The 18,219-nt window shown below is 48.3% G+C and overlaps 2 protein-coding genes across 2 annotated transcripts in view; one reads left to right on the forward strand and one right to left on the reverse strand.

Annotated features, from left to right (window-relative positions):
• The window catches only part of mmy (UDP-N-acetylglucosamine pyrophosphorylase mmy), a 79,665-nt gene that overhangs the window by 45,726 nt on the left and 15,720 nt on the right, over nucleotides 1–18,219 (reverse strand). The window contains exon 2 of the mRNA XM_084576743.1: nucleotides 17,646–18,150. Within this exon, the coding sequence (XP_084432869.1) occupies nucleotides 17,646–17,704 (59 nt within the window). The 5' untranslated portion in view covers nucleotides 17,705–18,150. The remainder of the gene's footprint in view (nucleotides 1–17,645; nucleotides 18,151–18,219) is intronic.
• The window catches only part of Cdc50 (cell cycle control protein 50A), a 46,012-nt gene continuing 30,606 nt past the window's right edge, over nucleotides 2,814–18,219 (forward strand). The window contains exons 1-2 of the mRNA XM_084576744.1: nucleotides 2,814–2,987; nucleotides 3,117–3,239. Coding sequence (XP_084432870.1) covers nucleotides 2,980–2,987; nucleotides 3,117–3,239 — 131 coding nt within the window. The 5' untranslated portion in view covers nucleotides 2,814–2,979. The remainder of the gene's footprint in view (nucleotides 2,988–3,116; nucleotides 3,240–18,219) is intronic.

Consider the following 18,219-nt stretch of genomic DNA (forward strand, 5'->3'; position numbering starts at 1 on the left):
CACATTTCTCACGCTCACGTACACACGCATACAGCGCGCGCCCCGTCCTTTTACTTTAGGAAGCAAAGCTGTATTTGCTGCGAAATTGAACGCCGTCAACATCGAAGGTAAGCCGCTACAAATTTGCTCAATCTGCAGCGCGGTTCGAAATATCGAACGTCAGGAATACGCACTGACAGCTAGCTTTCCCACATATCATGTCTAAAAAATGGCGTCGCCTGCAGCGTTTATGCATCAGATACCAACGTTGTCAGATACACACGCAGTTCGTGTATTGGATAACGTAGAATAACTTATACCTTGCGTCATTTGCGCCGTCGTTGTCCAATTCTCTTTGCATCGTCTTTGTTGCGCACTTATATTACTGTCCATTATAGCTTGCTCTCCGCGCCAATGCCTTGCGCAACACCATTTAATATATATAAGCAAGACGGGAAAGCAAACTCAACGAACTTTCAGTTTAATTGACGTTCAATATTTGGAACCACACTGCCGAATGCCGATTAAGAAATGTTGAAACATATATATATAGGCTCACTTTCAAATTGTACGGCCCTCAATCGCAATCCCCCCCCCCCCCCCCCTTGCCCGCAAAATATTTGAAATAAATATAATTTTTGTTTATTACTCGCTTAATTGCTCCGTACTCTATACTGCGAATACAATGACCAACTTGCTGACCAACCCACCTGCACATGCCACACCAACGTACCACGAGTAGTTTTCAAATAAAACAAAATCAATAAACGTTAATAATCCTCCAGTGTATGCCTCATGTTAGTGACAATGCGGCAGAATTAAGTACGAATGTCTGGCAATGCGTGAGCGCGTCAATATTTCAAAAAAAAAAAAAATACAGGCCTTATACATACGTCATAAAATGATGCATGACCTGCGAATGAGAGCTGCACGAAATGAGACGCCTTGTGGAATGCGTATACATGAAACTGTATAAAGCAGGGAGGGAGGGGGGGGGGGGGGGGGGTGTAGCTAACAGAAGAATGATCAAGTTTTCGCTTCTCTTCCACGGTTAAAGTATTCATTCCAATCAAAGTCACCTAAAGGTACTTTTATTTCTTTTTTCACCTTATTACAATGCGCATTTTTCATTTAGTAACCGGGGAACGAACCCGAAACAAGTTCATTCAAGGTCAGGAAGGCGCCAAAGATTATAAGAGAAAGAAATGTCGCAGACAGCGCGCACGTTAGGCGATCGCTACAGATAGCAACAGCGAGTGACTCTAAATTTACTCCGTGGTCGTCCGTTCATCAGCATTCATGCAGAAAAAGATCAGTTCACGGACAGTTATCCCAAGAACCAAGCCAAACGCCTTGGAAAAACAAAAAACAGTCTTGTGCTGAGCAAAACTACAATATAATACAATACAGGAAACAGAATGCTAGGCAGACCTTCCGTGCGACGCTTAACAATATTTGCTCGTATGGGGGAGTTACTAACCCCTGTACACCCACCTCACTCCTTCATTGCCGGTGTCAATGGAAGCCTTGACCACCAAAAAACTCATTTTTTTTTTTCCCTAAACAAATGCAAACTTCGCAGAAGCCACGTACATGGCATTGTCAAGGTTTCAATGTTTTTTTTTTTTTCTTCTTCTTTTTTTTTTTTTTTTCCCTAAGTTCTCGACAGCTGTTTATAGCGTGTGCATACAGTGCGGGGTGAACCAGTATTGTCCTTGCGATGAAGGACTCGGTTTGCACTTGCGAGACTACACTCGCACCTCTCGTTCCGCAACAGGCTCGACACTTTTTCGCTCGAAGACTGAAACGGTGTGGCACGCTCAGAATAGTCGACGCGAGTTTCAAGCACGAGTGCGCAGACGTCGCGATCCACGACGGGAATTCCCGTCTTTCCACGCACCTATCTACAATCGTCGCCCCAAAGCTGAAGTACTGCAGAGTGAATGTCGCCCCCTCCGGCTGTCGAATAAAGCGGACGGGAGTGCTCAGTCCGTCTGCCAAGGAAAATCAGACGTATACAACACGGCACGAAAAGAATAAGCAAGCAAGCAGACAGTCGCGCGGGCGGCTTCCGCCGAAATCGCGCCACAGGTGTCCCGGGCGAACACGAGACGCCGCCGAAGCACGCGCATACACACCACGAAAGGGGAGCCTTCGCCGACGATGAACGGCGACGCGAAAGCGAGCACAACACAAACACCGACGGCAGAACGTCGAGTTACGTGCAGCGCTGCCAAAACCGGTCGTCGCCACAGGCCGTTCAGTCAGGAGATGCGCCGGCGTTCTTAAACGGCGACGCGACGCATCCACGCGCCGGCGGCAACGGCCAAATTACAGTTTTTTTGTGTAACTTTAGTTGCGAAACTTCGAACCACTGAACCCATGCAGGAAATAAAAAAAATGACGTCATAACTGGGCCATTACAGAATGTCGCGCCATCTGCTGCCTTTTATACAACTTCTCGACTTAGACTAAGCTGTGGGATGTTTCATAGCAGACTACCTGCGTGACAGTAGGTAGCGCCAAGACTCATTAAATTTTAAGGACCGAATACTGGTCACTGTCCGATTTCGAATTGCAGTTGCATAACTTGTATGATTGCAGAATCTCTGGTTTTACATTCGCCACGCAGCGCTCGCGCGCCACCAGACATCAGAAACGCCGAGACCACCTTCGAGTGCGATTCCAAGTGAAGCCAGCAATTTGTCACGCGTTTGAAGCGAGGAACTACTTTATGCAGCGGAGCTAGGAGAGTTTCTACGCGCATGGCCGGCACAACAGAGGCTCGAGCGCCAGAGCTTAGCGCGCGCTGCACGGAACTTTTCGGGTAGGTGCGTGCCGCGACTGCGGCGCGCTCGCCACTAAAGCCAACGGTCTCCGCGCCGGTCGCACAGCCACGATATGCTGAGAAGCGATCGCGTCGCGCTGTAGCGACGACGGCGACGATCCGCTGCTCGCCAAGGGTTCTAAAAGGAGAGGACACAGACTGAGCCACAAGAAATGCCGAGGTATGTCATATAATATACTGCTACATAATGGCCGCAGTTAAAGCGATCCGATAACAGCTAGACACAGCGGGTGGTAGTTTGAGTGCCTATCTTATGCTCTCTCCCGCTGTCTCCTCTTTTTCTCTCCAGGGCCACCAACGACATGCATCAGCTGGAGGATGACACGTCTGAAAGCGACGACGGCCAAGAAGGGAGCGTCGCTTTGCGACCTCGCTCGTTCGTGCAAGACGACGACGACGACGACATCATGACGTAAGGAGAAGCCTCCTTTTAGACTAATCATTTTTCCTGCTTGCCACTTTTTTGTACGCTTTCTTGTCTATATATAGAAGGATATATGCATGCATCCGGATCGATTGTGTAGCACCCAATCACGAGAGCAGCGATCGGCCAAAACGGGAAAGGAAAGTTGCGCAAGCAGCCAATTTATACCGTACGAGGGCCATCAAGGATGATATGGGAAGGCTGCAACCATGAGGGGGCGTGGCGCCTTTTCATTGTTTCTTTTGTCGGGGGAGAGCCATTAGTCTCATTGTATTCTACAGTAACTTCGACTACAAAAAAAAAGTTTGTGTATGTGTTGTAGGGGGAGGGGGGGGGGGGGAGGGGCACGAGTGTTGTGGAGGTAGCATATACCTGACTCTCGATCCAAACAACAAATGTCCTATGCCACCAGTTATTTGACCAGTGGAATTGTTCTTCGATATTTTTCGACACAGCACCAACGCCAGGTTTTTTTTTTTACTGAACGAGACTGTAATTTAACGCTGTACGGTTAAAATAAATTTGTCAGAAAAAAAAAGGGGGGGGGGGGGGTCATCTATGATCACAAATGGTCGAGAATCGGTGCAACATCGTTTGACGTTTTAGCGCTACAAGTGCACCACTTCCTGGCAAAAGCTTGAACGTAAAATAGCGGCCTCCCTTCAAAACACATGGGCGATACATTTCAGTCCGTCCTTCCGGTCGGGGTTGTAAATAAAATAAAGACGGAAGACTATAAAACCAGCCGAAAAAAAAACTAAAAAATGCGCAAGAGGTTATAGCCAAACCGTCTTCCACAACTTTCACGTTCACAAACTGCGCAAAGCATATATATCTCCGAGATAAAAATAATAATAAAGGCGGTATCGAGCACAACCGCTGCCTTGTTTCATGTCCACCCTCTAGTCGGAGAAACCAGGCGACAAAAATACGAGGTCGAAATGGCGATAAGCGAAGGGCACGTCAAACACTGCTCAGAGAGTGTACACAATACACCGACAGACGTTCCGTGCTGATTCTTCGAACGTATAAAGGTTCGCAAGTACCAGGGTACGTGTCGTAAATGTTGGGGCACTATGCATAATATGCCCTACGGTCGTAAAGCCGAAGGCCCGTCGTCAGCTCTGATTAAAACGGCCTCGCCGCTGTACATGCACAGGCTGGCATCACCCGGTTCTTCTGGGGCACGTGTGCAGTGCGTAGATATAGCTATAGATTCTAGTCATAAGTTATCACGCTAAGCACCACTTCTGTATATAGACCAACACCGATCTGTAACGTAAGTACAATGCAGTGGCGTTTCTGTCGCCAGGCTGGACCGATTGGGGTGAAAAGTAGGGTTAGCGCCCATAGGAATACACAGAACCGAAAGATTTTAAAGCAGTTTTCTCATTTCACAGGGCACATGTGATGTCGTTATTTAGCAGAGAGCAACCATGAGCATCCTAGAACAGATGGTGAAAGTATGAAATCTCATTACCGAAGAGAAGTATCTTTAAAATGCCGCGAAACGTATCAGTGTGCGAGCTGGGAGGGCGACCCATAAAAGCGCAGGTAAGCACAGCTTACCGTAACATTTTTCTCGGTTCAGCAGCGTTGAACCCTTCTCATTTTTTTTTTTTTTTTGGTGAACGCCTTGTACCACGCCCCGACATCATGCTGCATGACATACTAAATTCCCTTGCAAGTACTGCAAGTCTCACGAGTCGGGACCGTTCACAGTACGATAAACTGACCGCGCACAGTTGCAGACGACCATGCACCACCGGCGCTGTCGCTAGCAGACGCTCCGGAGCTGGAGGCGGTATCGCCAGCTGCGCTATCGTCTGCTGCAATGCACGAATCTCGTTCGGTCCGTATTGTCATATGGCGTTTGACAACTGCTCTTTAAATGTAATTCTGTCTAGGATTTATCACTTGAGCGACAGTATTATCAAGTTATTTTACCCCATGCTGCCGCATGGGGTAACAAAACAAAATTGCGCGATTCGCTACATGAGCATTTCGGGGTTGTCCGGATTCACAACATAAATTATTCGGGGAGTTTTAAACGTTGACCGCCTCCGCAATGGCGCAGCATACTTTTTCAAAGCGCTGGCCAATGTTTAACGACCGGCCACCGCAATTCTGTTGCCCTGCGAAACGAGAAAAATGTTGCGGTAAGTTGTGTTTACTTGTGTTTTTATGGATCGCCCTCCCAACTCGCACCCCCGTACGTTTCGCGACGTTTTAAAATTACTTCGCCTCGGTAATGAGATTTCAAACTTTCACGATCTGCTCTAGGATGTTCACGGTTACTCTGCACCGAATAAGGACATCACTGGTGTCCCGTGAAATGAGAAAAATGCTTGGAAATATTTCGGTTCCATGTATTCCTATGGGTGCCAACCTTACTTTTCACCTCCAGTCGGCTGCGGCCCCGCGAGCGCCATGTTTGTAAACACGGTGTTGGTCTATAACAGCCGCCAGCACATACTAAACTGTACGCAGTCAAAGACCATAGTCAGCATGCTCCGCCACGGTGGTGCAGTGGTTAAGATGCCCCACTACTGTACCGTAGTATTCGGGTTCGAACTCGACCGCCAGCGGCTGCGGTTTGATGGAGGCGAAGCGGAGAGGCTTCCGTGCGCTGTGTGACGTAGTGCACGTTAAAGACCGCCAGGTGGTGGTTGTTGTGGCTGTAGGAAGAAGGGAAAAAGAAATACACGGGCCTGCTACTGGCTCTGTAGCTGAGCTACGTTCGCTGCCTCGTGCGGACAGAAGAGAGAAAGTCGAGAAGAAATGAAGAGGGAGAGAAAGACGCGCGCCGCAACAGCCGCCGTCCACCACCTAAGCGGTGGCGGGTGCAATGACGGCCTACAACAGATAAAAATTCGGTGGCTGGCTAGCCCCCGCCGCAAGCGGCGTTGACCTACCGTCCCAGCCCCGTAGGGCCAGGAACAGCCACCCTTCACCACCTCCCCTGGTGGTTGAAATTACACCGCAGCCCTATACTTCAAGGCACCTCTTCCCTTCCCTTAGGGTGCGGTTCAGGTGTTCATAGAAAAAGTGTGCCAGACACTGGCTTTTACTTTCCTGTTCAGGTTCAGGTGTCCACAGAAACAAGTGTGACAGATACTGCGCTTTCCTTTCCTGTGAACCAATTATTATTATTATTATTATTATTATTATTATTATCATCATCATCATCATCATATGGGAGTTTCGATATCGCTACGTACTTTGTTTTGTTAGAAAATGATGGGGACAGGGCCGCCGACTGCATGTTGACATGAAGTACGCGATGTTAGCGAAACGCGCCAGCGCGTCTTGACGTCAGCGGCTTGTCCGTAACGGCTTTATCAACTGCCGGCACTGTTCCACCGTTGTAATTGTCGAGCCATTTTCATGGCACGCGATGAGATATGATCGTGTCTGGTTATAATTTCAGAATGCAAGAACTGTGGTGCTGTTCAAACACGTCTTAACAAACGGTTTATTACGATGCATGTCGAAATAATGAGTATATAACGAAGCGTGCATAACGCAATTTCAACTTAAGATTGTTTCCTGTTTACGTAACGAAATGACGGTAACAGAGGTGAACTTTGGTTTAACTGCTATGCGCCAATCAATTCTGACCACGACTGGCTTTTAGTAAAGCCGGTCGTGATTCTGCCATTCATTTGCCTCATTACAGCTGTACTACGCATGCATTGTCCCTCCCCTTTGCATTCCGCTAACTACCAGGGCCAGTTGGATTGCACTAAATGCCCATGCATGTCACTTACGGATGCAGTGCCGTCTACCCCGAAAAAGGTTCTCATACAACTGTCGCATTTATAAAGGACCGTCATTTCGGCTGAGTAATGAGGAACCCGTCGTTCCTCGCAGCTAATGAAAGAACCAAATGCAATATGAAGAGTTTACGGAGTGGAATACTCACCGAATTCCATTGGCATACGCCTGAGACGTCATGACGGCTTCTTCCTAGGAGCAACTCTCTTCAGTTCAAGAGTCTTCACGCCAGCAGCGAGCCTACAACCGTATCGTAGCGCAGAACGTGTGGAAATTACCAGGCACTGAGATGACCGTGGAGGTAGCAAGACTGTAGCCGGCAGCGGGATGTCAGATGTGTGCCAGGGGTATATGAGGCGCGTCACACCGTAGTGTCGTCGCGAGCGATGTCGTGGGACCAAGGAAGTAAGGAACTGGGTGGGTAACACGGGAGGGCGTTTGACCACACAATGAAAAACAAGTTGTGTTTTTCCTTCTAACTCGCTTTTCGTACGGTACGCCGGCGGCCTCCAAGAGAAAAAACGCGCAGGCACGGTGGGACAAACTCCTGGACCACTTTCGCCGGAGACGACACTATGGGAGCACGCACCGCCCGACTTGTCTTCTTCCCACAGTGCGAGTGAGTGGTTTTCTGCTTCTAGCGACGCTGGGAAAAGTGCGAGGGATGGCGCTGAGAAGAAGGTGTTCTACGAGGGTGGTGGGAGAAATGAAAGGATAAGGCCCTACCTGGCGAGACAGAGATGGAGGATGATGGAAGAAGAAGAAGAAGAAGAGGAGGAGGACGGATAAAGAAGAGGGAGAGCGATAGCGGGGAAGGAAAGAGAGACAGCGCCGAACGATACGTGCCGCAGCGACCACGCTTCGAGCAGAGACGAGAGTCGAGTGATGGGGAAGAGTGCGAGAAGCACGCAGCAGCGGCAGCAACACGACAAAAATCTCGCTTGACCGACTTTGAGAACGAGAAAGTCTGGACGAAGAGAAACGGAGGAAGAGGAGGGCAGTCGGAGGAGAAAGGAGTCCGACAGCCTCAACCCCCCATCCCCCCCCCCCTTCTCACTCTCCTCTCCTCGATCCCAGCTGTTAATTTTTGTGTGTGTGAGTTGGTTTTGATTCGACTTACTTTCCCGTGTTTTCTAAGCGGTCCGTTTTTCGTGAGCACACGCGCACGCTGGCCACCAGGGAAAGTGGGCTTCGGACGGAGAGGGGGGAAGCAGCTGTCGAAAAGAAAACTGAGGAAAAAATTTAACGAGAGAAGGCGTATACCCGTCTCCTTTACAAGGTTGTCCACTCAACGAGGCGGCAGGCAGCAGGTCGAGCAACTTTCTTCTATTGTTTACTTTTTAAGTCTCTCGCGCAACTCACGACAAAGCACACACCACGCAACGATAAGTGACAACGGCGAGGAATGGAAGGAGGGATTGCATACCTAGGAAGAAGGAAGGCCCGCAACAAAATAGCCACGCAGAAAACAAGAAATAAGAAAATAAAGGAGGAAAAGAGAAAATGGTCTAGCGCGCCGGCCCGTTACACGATGGCGGACGGCTAGTGCCTACGCGCTCGCGCGCACCCGATTCCGCCTTCGCGGTCGTTAGCGTATAAACGCTCGGGCATTGCGTAAGCGGCCGATTGTGCTGTTACGGCGGCGGCGGTTCCTTTTGATTGCAGCTGAGATATGTTACTGCTGCCGCCCTCCGCGCACACAGCAAAATAAGGGGGGAGGGGGGGGGGGGGGGTAGTAAGGAACCCGTTTGACACGTCGGAACGATCTTTGGAACCTCAAGCCAGTATAGACAAGAAAAAAAATTACACATTTAAGAGCGTTCTGACGGATACGGCTCGTTACTTTACACCCTTATTGAAAAGAGTCAATTACGCCATTTAGTGCGATGGTGTGTTTTTTCTTTTTTTGTTCTTTTTTTTTTTTTAGATCGGCACCTTTTTTTGAGCGGCGTCAAGAGCTAAATGCTTCAAAATGTGTAACGACTTTGGAAAGGCGAGCGCCGGCTGCGCGTTCACGCGTTAGACTTGCGCCCTAATAAGGATCCTGACCTGTGCCAGACGGCGCTCCAAGAGCAAGCGATAAGCGCCCTCTTCGGCGGGAATTTCATAACGCGGGAGGCGGGCGGCTGAGGCGCTTCATTTCACTATGCATCAGCTAAAGTGCGGTTTTTTTTTTTTAATACGCAACCTTGAACGACATTTTCGGCGGAAATCTTATAAAAGGGGAAAGACTGCATTCTAACGTGTACAGTGTGGAACAAAGTCATACAAAACAGCAATGTCTCGGTGGAAGCGAAGTTTGGTCGCAGGTATGCGACAATATCAACTACAACGTACTTCATCTCGAGGTCAGCACAATTTCTCGGCATTTTTGACGCCATAAACAGACTTGCATTGCTAGTGAAAACTTCGGGTTTTTCGCAGGATGCTGCCTAAGTTTTGGCATGCTCGACATGAAGATTAATCGCCTGACTCTTCGTTTCTCGCGCATGTGGTTTCGGACTTAATTTCATGTGTTTACATCTGGCGCGTGAGCATATAAGAGAGCTCGCTGCGACATTCCAGCTCGCGCGTTCATATGTGCACGTGCTGCAACACCGCGATATCGTCCCCCAGAGTGGATTCCTAATAACAATTACTCACGAACACGCTGCGCAGATGTAAAGACACCGCTCTATTTTTGTCCGCACGTGTACACTTTCGCGCTTGTCTAGACGTACGTTTAGTGAAATTCATTTTTAAACTGTGAAATATAGATTAACTGCACTTAAAGCTAAATTGCAAACTTCCGAATTCTCGCAGATGCAAACGATACAGTAGTTTGCGTAAGAACGGTAGTTTAGTCTGTGAACTTATCAGGCAAACCCAGCAATCCAGTGAAGTTAGGCTACATAACTACGCCCGAAAACTGCCGCCAAGTGTCTCAGTGAATTGGAAAGCACAGTGAAAAACACGAGAAGCGATGCACACAACACCGGAAGCGTTCCGATTGTCCATCTGTGCTTCCCGTTCTTGTGCTGCTAGTTAGGAACTGGTCAAAGCAAATTATCTAAAATTCCATCCCGCTAATTGCATGCAGTACTGTCTAATTCATTTAACATTGCCGGCAAAGCGTGCTGCCGTTTAAAGCGCGAAAAGCAGCGAGAGCGAGCCGGTGTTACGTATAGGCAGCGCCTCCTCTGAGGCGCTGGCTTCTCATACCACTTGCTCGGGAAGCGGTAAAATCTCACCGGCGGATCCCGGTTCTTTGTGTTGCGCAGACTGTTGCAACAGTGCACAACACAACAATAATGGCTTCCTGCTTTACGCGAAGACGAGAGGACAGGTGCCATTGTTAATAGTTCATTAATATTACGAGCGACGCACGTTTCGGCACTGCTCAACGTGTTGCCGCGCCTGTACTCCGCGACTCCGCTGCCGGGAGACTCCCCGGAAATTTCGCCTCGCGCCGCTGTGGCGCTGGTGTCGCGCCTCGAAAATAGAGGTTGGGAGCCCTAAGGGTGTCTTGAAAGCGGGTGTTTTTGTTCAATTAGCACTTCTGCCGGAGCGTACAATCGCTTATTGTTTCTAAACGTTCCGGTGTGCAGTGCTTACGAGCAAAATAACGGCTGTAATAGTGTAGAAAAGGCTTGAAATGGCTTATCTCAGAGTGCATGCAAAGCGACCACGTATTTTATGCCGACAGGAAGTTCACAGCGTCTTTCTTTTCTACAAGTCACTGCCAAGTCGTTCTCAAGTTGTGTGAAGCAGGGCGCGGACATGCTTAAGACGAGTATCGTTCGTGATGTGGCTCGTGAACCCTGCCTTTTGGCTACGCGTTCTTGCTGTCGATGTCGAAATTGGTTTTGAGGCGAGGCGATCGCGACCACAATCATTTCCCACAAAATAAATCAACAGCGTGACGCGGTGTCACCCACCGGTGTCCCTAACGACTAAGCCGTTCGTCCAGGCTGCGCGATCACTGAGATCACCCCCCCCCCCCCCCCTTTTTTTTTTTTTTTGACACCGTTCGTAGGCGAATACAGGTGGTACCAGAACGGCACTGCCACACTACGATGAAGGTAACTCGCGCGCTGCAATGGAGGCGCATTTCTCGCCAGAAAGAGAGCAAGTCGCTGCAGGAACAAAAGCCAGCCACGCCGCTTACTCGTCCCGTTTACCACTTCCTTTATCTTCCTGTGCTGTGTTGTAAGCGTTCCTGTTGTTGCTTCCTTCCTTCCTCGTTTCTGTCTTTGTCAGGCTCCGTCAACTTTCTTTCCTTCATGACTTCTTTCTTTGCGTTTTGCACTGTTGGCACCTACTTTCGTTCTTTCCTTCATCCTCTTCTTTCTTTATAGCAACTCTTCCGTCAGAGCTCCCCGCAATTTTATCCTACATTTAGCCTTTATTCAAACAAGAGTAAAACAGGGCCCTCTGTTTTTCAGGTTTTATGTTTTCGGAAGCGTGAAGGCTGTAGATCGGGTTTGAGTTTAAATTTTGATAGAAAACGGATTACTAAAGAACAAATTCACTAAAGAGAGTTTTTCATCGCAACAGTTGTGAAACGCTTCGTAAGGATCACGTGCCTCCTAGCATCATAATCCGAAGCCAAGACTGATGCAATGCCGAGAGGTAATAAAAACTATAGCATAACTAGTGGTGCTCAAATATGGTAACTGTAGAGGAAGAAAACGCCAATCAATGAATCCCTTCCGTATAAAAACGTATCAGTACTTTTGTTAAGCCGACAATTCGCGTGGTCTTTTTTATTTCAGCCTTCCAGGTATTCTGTGAGCACTCAGCTCGACTTGTTGTTGGCTTCTGTGTGCCAAGCGTTTGCGTACCCTTTCTGTGTTCACGGCTCTTGACTCGTGTGTACGACCGTTCTGTCCACTTCAGTGTGTCCGCCCATTTCTGTGTGCCCGATCCTTGTGAAGCTCTCTTTGTGTGCGACCATAGCGCCCCTCTCTGTGTATCCGACCCGCGTGTTCCTTTCCGTCCGACCCGTGTGTCCCTTTCTTTGTTCTCGACTCTTGTATCCATTTCTATGTGCCCGACTATTGTGTCCCTTTTTGTCCCACTCTTGTGTCCCTTTCTGTGTGCCCGATCCTTGTGAAGCGTTCTCTGGGTGCGACCCTAGCGTCCCTCTCTGTGTATCCGACCCGCGTGTCCCTTTATTCCCGATTCTTGTATCTAGTTCTCTGTGCCCGACTGTTGTGTCCCTTTTTGTCCCACTCTTGTGTCCCTTTTTGCGAGTCCGACCTTCGAAATTTAGTGGTGTATCATTCGCATGCAATCCCGCGTGTAGCGCCTATACAATAGTATACGCTACGAAGCAAATGCTGCTCAATCCTGTCGTGCCACGTCGATAAACTCAAGCTATCGCGAAGAAAGCGTACGCGACCTGACGCCCCCGCGTCGCCCGGACTCGTCCTCGGCAGCTTATCGGCACGCCATCCGCATGTTTGCATAGTAAAAGGAGTCCTTGACGTGCAGTCGTACATGCTCGACGAAGTCAGCTATACGCCGTGACTCTTAACTATAAACGCGCGACACCGCCGGGGAGTGGTTCGGAGTATATATAACCTACTTGTGCGATCGAAGACTACAAGGACCTACTGCGAAATGGAAGGAAGAATAGGAACGGCATGGTACAGAGGCGTACCAGTAGAACTTCGGCTGCGTAGGAAGCCGGAATAGATAGCTCCCGATAATTTCGGATTGTTAAATGCTTTTTTTTTTTTTTTAACTGTACGCTGACATCCCACATTACGTGGGCGTCTTGGGCTCTCGAAACGCGACCGCCGCGGCCGGGGTTGTGCCCGAATCGAATTCAGTTCGTCAGTCACCGCGGCAGGTCATTTCGTAATTTCGGGGAAGGCCGATGAAAAAAGAAAGTCTCGCTTTTTTTAGGCTCTAAAATTTTGCAGAACGAGCAGAATTTGATCTGCCTTTCAGCTAACCATATACAGGCGACTAAAGAATGCACTAATTATACCGTTAAATATAGCGCCAAGATTCTACAGCTCCCCAAAGCTGCCGTACACCTGCTCCTATAGCACTGTGCACCGGGATAAACTAATGACTATTCGTACGCCATCACGTTTCCTGAATGTCGGAAGCGAACTTGAAAGGAGCGCAGCACAAAGCTTCGAAGCGATCTTTCACCGCGAAGTGAGTGGGGCAACAAGAAGGGGCGCTACTCAGGGCACATGGAGACTTCGTTGTAACGGGAAACAATGGATTCGTTGCGCAGGAAATATAGAGAACTGCCGTCATGTTTATCGCACAAAAACACGAGTACCACAACACACACTTCGCACAAAGTGTTGTAGCTTGGCTGCGCTGCTGCGTGCTCGTGCGACGCTCGCTGCGGCTGGCACGTGTCTCGTACTCGGGCCAGTGTTTGCCTACAAGAAACCTGGCCTGTTGGAACCTCAAAGTACCTCAACACGCACAGAACGAAATCATATATATGGGAGGGAAGATGGGAATGTAAAGGATCGAAATGTCTCATATACGTGTAATTACTATAACGTTAATTTATTATTGGTCATTTTAACGAAAAAACAAAGTACAGCATGGGAAGTGGGGTTACGAAAAAAAGACAAAGGAATAAAGCGAAACGATCCGGAATGAATTGATTGCATTAGTCGCAGACAAAACGAATCTTAAGTAGTCCTCTAAAGACACACGGAGCGCAGGGTATACTGCATGTGAGCGCTTAAAAGGCTAGACACGCCTAAACTTAGTTGCACGTTTCATTTTCTGTGATGGCTCATAAGACAATCCGCAGGTAGCATTCGCCTACGCCACTTTAAGTGCAGCTTCGGTTTAAGTTTCCTCAGCCAAATGATGGCCATTTAGGTAGCGAGAATCATGACAAAAACTGCAATATAGGCGCTTATACTTCGTTTGGTTCGAGCTAGCTAGCTAAATTGGAGTGGATATCTAGTGGACATCTAGTGGATATATATAATAGACTACATTACTTGTTTTCATGCCTCACAAGACCTAAACACCCCTTACACTTCACAGCTACCGTTCGTCTAATTGTTGAAATCCATAGCCTGAGTCGCTTTGGGACGTTAAACCCCACAAACCAAACAGCACCCGGGAGAAATTCGATTATAATTTTTTTTTAAGCAGTCGTATAGGAATATATACTAACGTCAAACACATCGTCGTACAAACAGCCAAGTAAAATTTTTGTGTAAGCTCTTTTAAGTTCGCATATATCGGCTCGCAATCAGCGGAAGCGACCGACAGTTTGCTGCTAGCGGAACGGCAGGTAACAAACAGCCTTGAGGTCGCCCGACGGCCTTAAGTTAAGCTCGCATACCGCTTCTGTCTCAGGAATGCGGACCCCGGCGCATAAATGCGTGAAGCCCCGCGCCCTTGCCTCTGGCTTATATATACGGAAAAGGGCCGACCGAAAACGCCGGCTCCCTGCCGACTTCGAGCACTCGATGAGAGCTGGCTCGACCAGGGTGAGAAAGAAAGTGGTTCGCCTCGTCGGTAGAGGGATAGACCGGTCGGTCAGCCGGTCGGCCAGCCAACTCGTTCACGCGGTGAAAGCGCCTTGAGAAAACACGCCGAGGGGGCGTGACCCTTGACCCCGTTGAACGACTCGCTTTGACCCCTCCGTCGGAGCGCGCGCTCTGCGCGAGGTTCACGCGTCGGTCGCGCGGCTGGGGTGGCGTAATGGGAACGCCTGCGGTTTCGGGTCGTTACAAAAGAGCTCGCCACGGCACGCCGAGCGTTTGTTTCGGTTTCCGCGTTCATTGCGCCATTACTTCGCGGGCGAGTTTTCTTTTTTTTATTTGAAGTTGCCGGCTTGGTCGAAATTAATCCGGAGCCCTCCACTACCGGCACCCCTTTCTCTCTTTCCGCTTTCACTCCCACCTTCCTCCCTTCCCTTAAGGCGCAGTTCAGGTGTCCACAGAAGCAATGTGGCAATAATGCGTGTTTACTTCTTATAGACCAATTTACAATTTGCATTTTACACGATCGAGACAAGCTGAAGCTGTCATGTGTCGATGTACTGCCGCGTTTAACCACAGGGGGGACCTCACTAACGACGAAAATAGAGCCGTTGTATATATATAAAATAAGCCTAGCCGAAAACGGAGCTCTTCTATAGGCTAACTTGAGTGCGAAAAACGAACTAAAGATGTCGTCACAATCGCTCATTTCCGTAAGCAGACTGCGGAGAATGAACGCAGTTTTTCTTTTTTCATCGTTAATACCAGAGGGTATACGCTACACTACCATTCACTTTAGAACTGCGATCAAGGAGTCATAATCAGTGTGTAGAGGGAAACTATTGAATTCAAATATTGAATGCGGAAACCAGCGCTTCTTCTAGCTGCCGAACAAATAACAACACTGCCACACACACACCAAAAAAAAAATGGAAACAAAAATTGAACGAATATGTCCAGTCCCTTCAGAAAATTACACCAACACATATGGTGCCCCAGCTTTGAAAAATAAACGTTGAACGTCTTGTCGTCGAACTCGGAAAAACGTTAGTGCGAAAGATGGAAAATAAATGCACTGAAAGGAAGGTATCTACAGGTGCGAGCAAAAAAAAAAAAAGAAAGAAAGAAAGGAACGTTTTTCACGTGATGACTAATTGAAGCTGGCAGCTGTTGCATGTGCAGATGGGTAGTGACTATAGTGCGCGTTTTCAGGCAAATGTTTATGTCCCATGGGAAAAGCGTGATTGCAATTTGAAATGACGAACGTGCTGCGTTTACTGATGTCCGCAGCTGTGCGGAACTCATTCTAGAACGTCTCATAAATGACAGTGGCAGTACTGGGGTATATGTTGGACAATTAAGCGCCTTTAACGCACCGCTTTCCCTTCGGTGAAAATTAAGGCATCTATGTGAACAGGTTTAAAACGCAAAAAGAAAATATTACATAACGAACATTGAAAGTTTCAGTGCTTTGACTGAAAAATAACTGAGCTGCGAAAAATTGTTAGCTGCCTTATAGAAAGCATTTTTCTCTAAAACTTTTAGCTGGAAAATGCTCGAAAGTACAAGCATATCTCTAAGCATCAAAGTTCTTCTGGATGATGCCACGTAACAAATGTGGGGTTGAAATTCGCGGGGAAAATAATACAACGGTAAATCTAGTGCGGCTCACAGCGAAACTTTCGAAGAAATGCGAATATTGTAAAATAAAATACTCTTTAATAAGCGAGTTTTCTCCGCGAACTTTTTTCAATTAAAGTGACCAAGTATAAAGGATAAAAATCGTAGCAGCACTGATTCGGTAATCATCCCCGATTATAATTCTTTGTATTATTATAAGCTGCTGGGACAAAAGGTTTTGAAAGCACTACATAAATAATCCTAGAAAAAATGTAACGAGCACAATATGTTTGAAACATGCGCAGAAGATAGGCCAACGCTTAATTATTTGTATTATTATCAGCTGCTGGGACAAAAGGTTTTGAAAGCACTACATAAATCATCATCGAGAAAATGTAATCAGCACGGCTCCCCCTTCTCTCCTTCCACTTTCACTCCCACCTTCATCCCTTCCCTTACAGCGCGGTTCAGGTGTCCACAATGCAAGTGTGACAGATACTGCGCCTTTCCCTTCCTGTGAACCAATTATTATTATATATAATATGTTTAAAATATGCGCAGGAGATAGGCCAACACTCATGGAAAGTCTACAGCCGTTCTTCAATTGCTGAATGCCTGGCTAACTTTTCGATCGTGCGCAGCGACATATGAATGCACATAAAAACTTTGTCCCCGCCTTTCGATGGAACAGCGCGTACATCTACTTTGTGGTACTTAGATACGAGCAAGTAAAAGAAAAAAAAACGCATTATTTTGTGTTATCAAGGCTAACCGATCTGTTTATAAGAGTTCTCAAAACTGCTTAATTGATAAGTACGCGTTTCTTCCCATGTGCTTCATCTTTATCATTACGCAAGATTTTGGACACAACACCTGCCTCCGAAAATGTGGTGTTTTTTTTTTCGCGGCAAGTTCTCCAGTACTAAAGAACGTCCAACCACAAAACCGCCTAACTCAAAAACGGTCAAACCGCGCGAAAATTAATGTTCCTCAAAAAAATTTCGAAACAAAGATGGCAGGCGACATGCTATCTACTTGCTCAGTTAATCAGGCTGTTTCTTCAGTGCGTCAGACACTGCACACAGTTTGTGTATACATTTAGTATAAATTGCGTCAATACAGTACCTCGCCAGCGAAGCTTTCAGAAAGGATTCTGCAACCGCGCAAACGCATAGCAAAAACGATTTCGGAAAGGGCGCTGAAGCCACACAGCAGACGACGGGCGTCTGCTCGCTTTAAGCAGTTCGTCTGCGCGGCAGATCAATCAGTTTTGCATTTGCCCCTGCAGAGCCACGCACGTTTGACGTGGAGAGGCAGCTGACGCCCGTGCTCATGCATACAACATGCGCCACTACAGCCCCACCAATTTCTAGGGCAGTGGTGACAAGTTCCGGGTTCCACTTGGCCGAACACGTGCCATATATTTTTATTCCCCACGTTCGCCCGACCTCCGTTTTTACTGCCTATTTTTCCCGTATAAGTGCTTGACATACGTTACTTCCGCCCACATGTCAGTTTTTCACAGCCCGCTCACCTTTGCTCTGTGTCTGCGTGGCGCCTGATGGGTTCCAGCCGGGTCTGCGTGGTCGGCATTTCTGTGCTTGCCTGATCCGACTGACGGCTCCGATGATAATGGCTGTTTCGGTTGCTACCGTAGTCGACGGCGGCGTCGATGCCGGCACTCCCAGGGCACAGGAACGCAAAATCACCTCACCACACTGAGAGGTCGTAGAATAACGGGTGAAAAGATCACCAACGCACTGTGAAGCAGCTGAGGCGGGAGCAGACGACGCGCGGCGGCGAGCAGACGGCAGGCAGCAGCAGAGCGGTAGCAGACGACGACCGAAACCAACCACGTAGGCGCGCGCAGGCGCAATAAAACAAAACTAAAAATGGAGCGACACTGGCGCCCTGCGTCACGGTGCGGACGCTGTCGCAGTCGTCGTTGGCGCGCTCGTCAACGTCGTCGTCGCCGGTGGTGGTGACGCCGTCACCCGTCGCCGCGCCTCTGTATCACCGGCCATCTGCGAGGATAAGGGCTGGGAAAAAGAAGAAAAAAAGAAAAACTTTGCAGAGAGAGAAAATAGACGTGGCGCATCGCGGTTCTA

The sequence above is a fragment of the Amblyomma maculatum genome, chromosome 8 (assembly GCF_055883805.1).
Source record: "Amblyomma maculatum isolate TAMU_Amacu chromosome 8, ASM5588380v1, whole genome shotgun sequence".
Lineage (NCBI taxonomy): Eukaryota > Metazoa > Arthropoda > Arachnida > Ixodida > Ixodidae > Amblyomma > Amblyomma maculatum.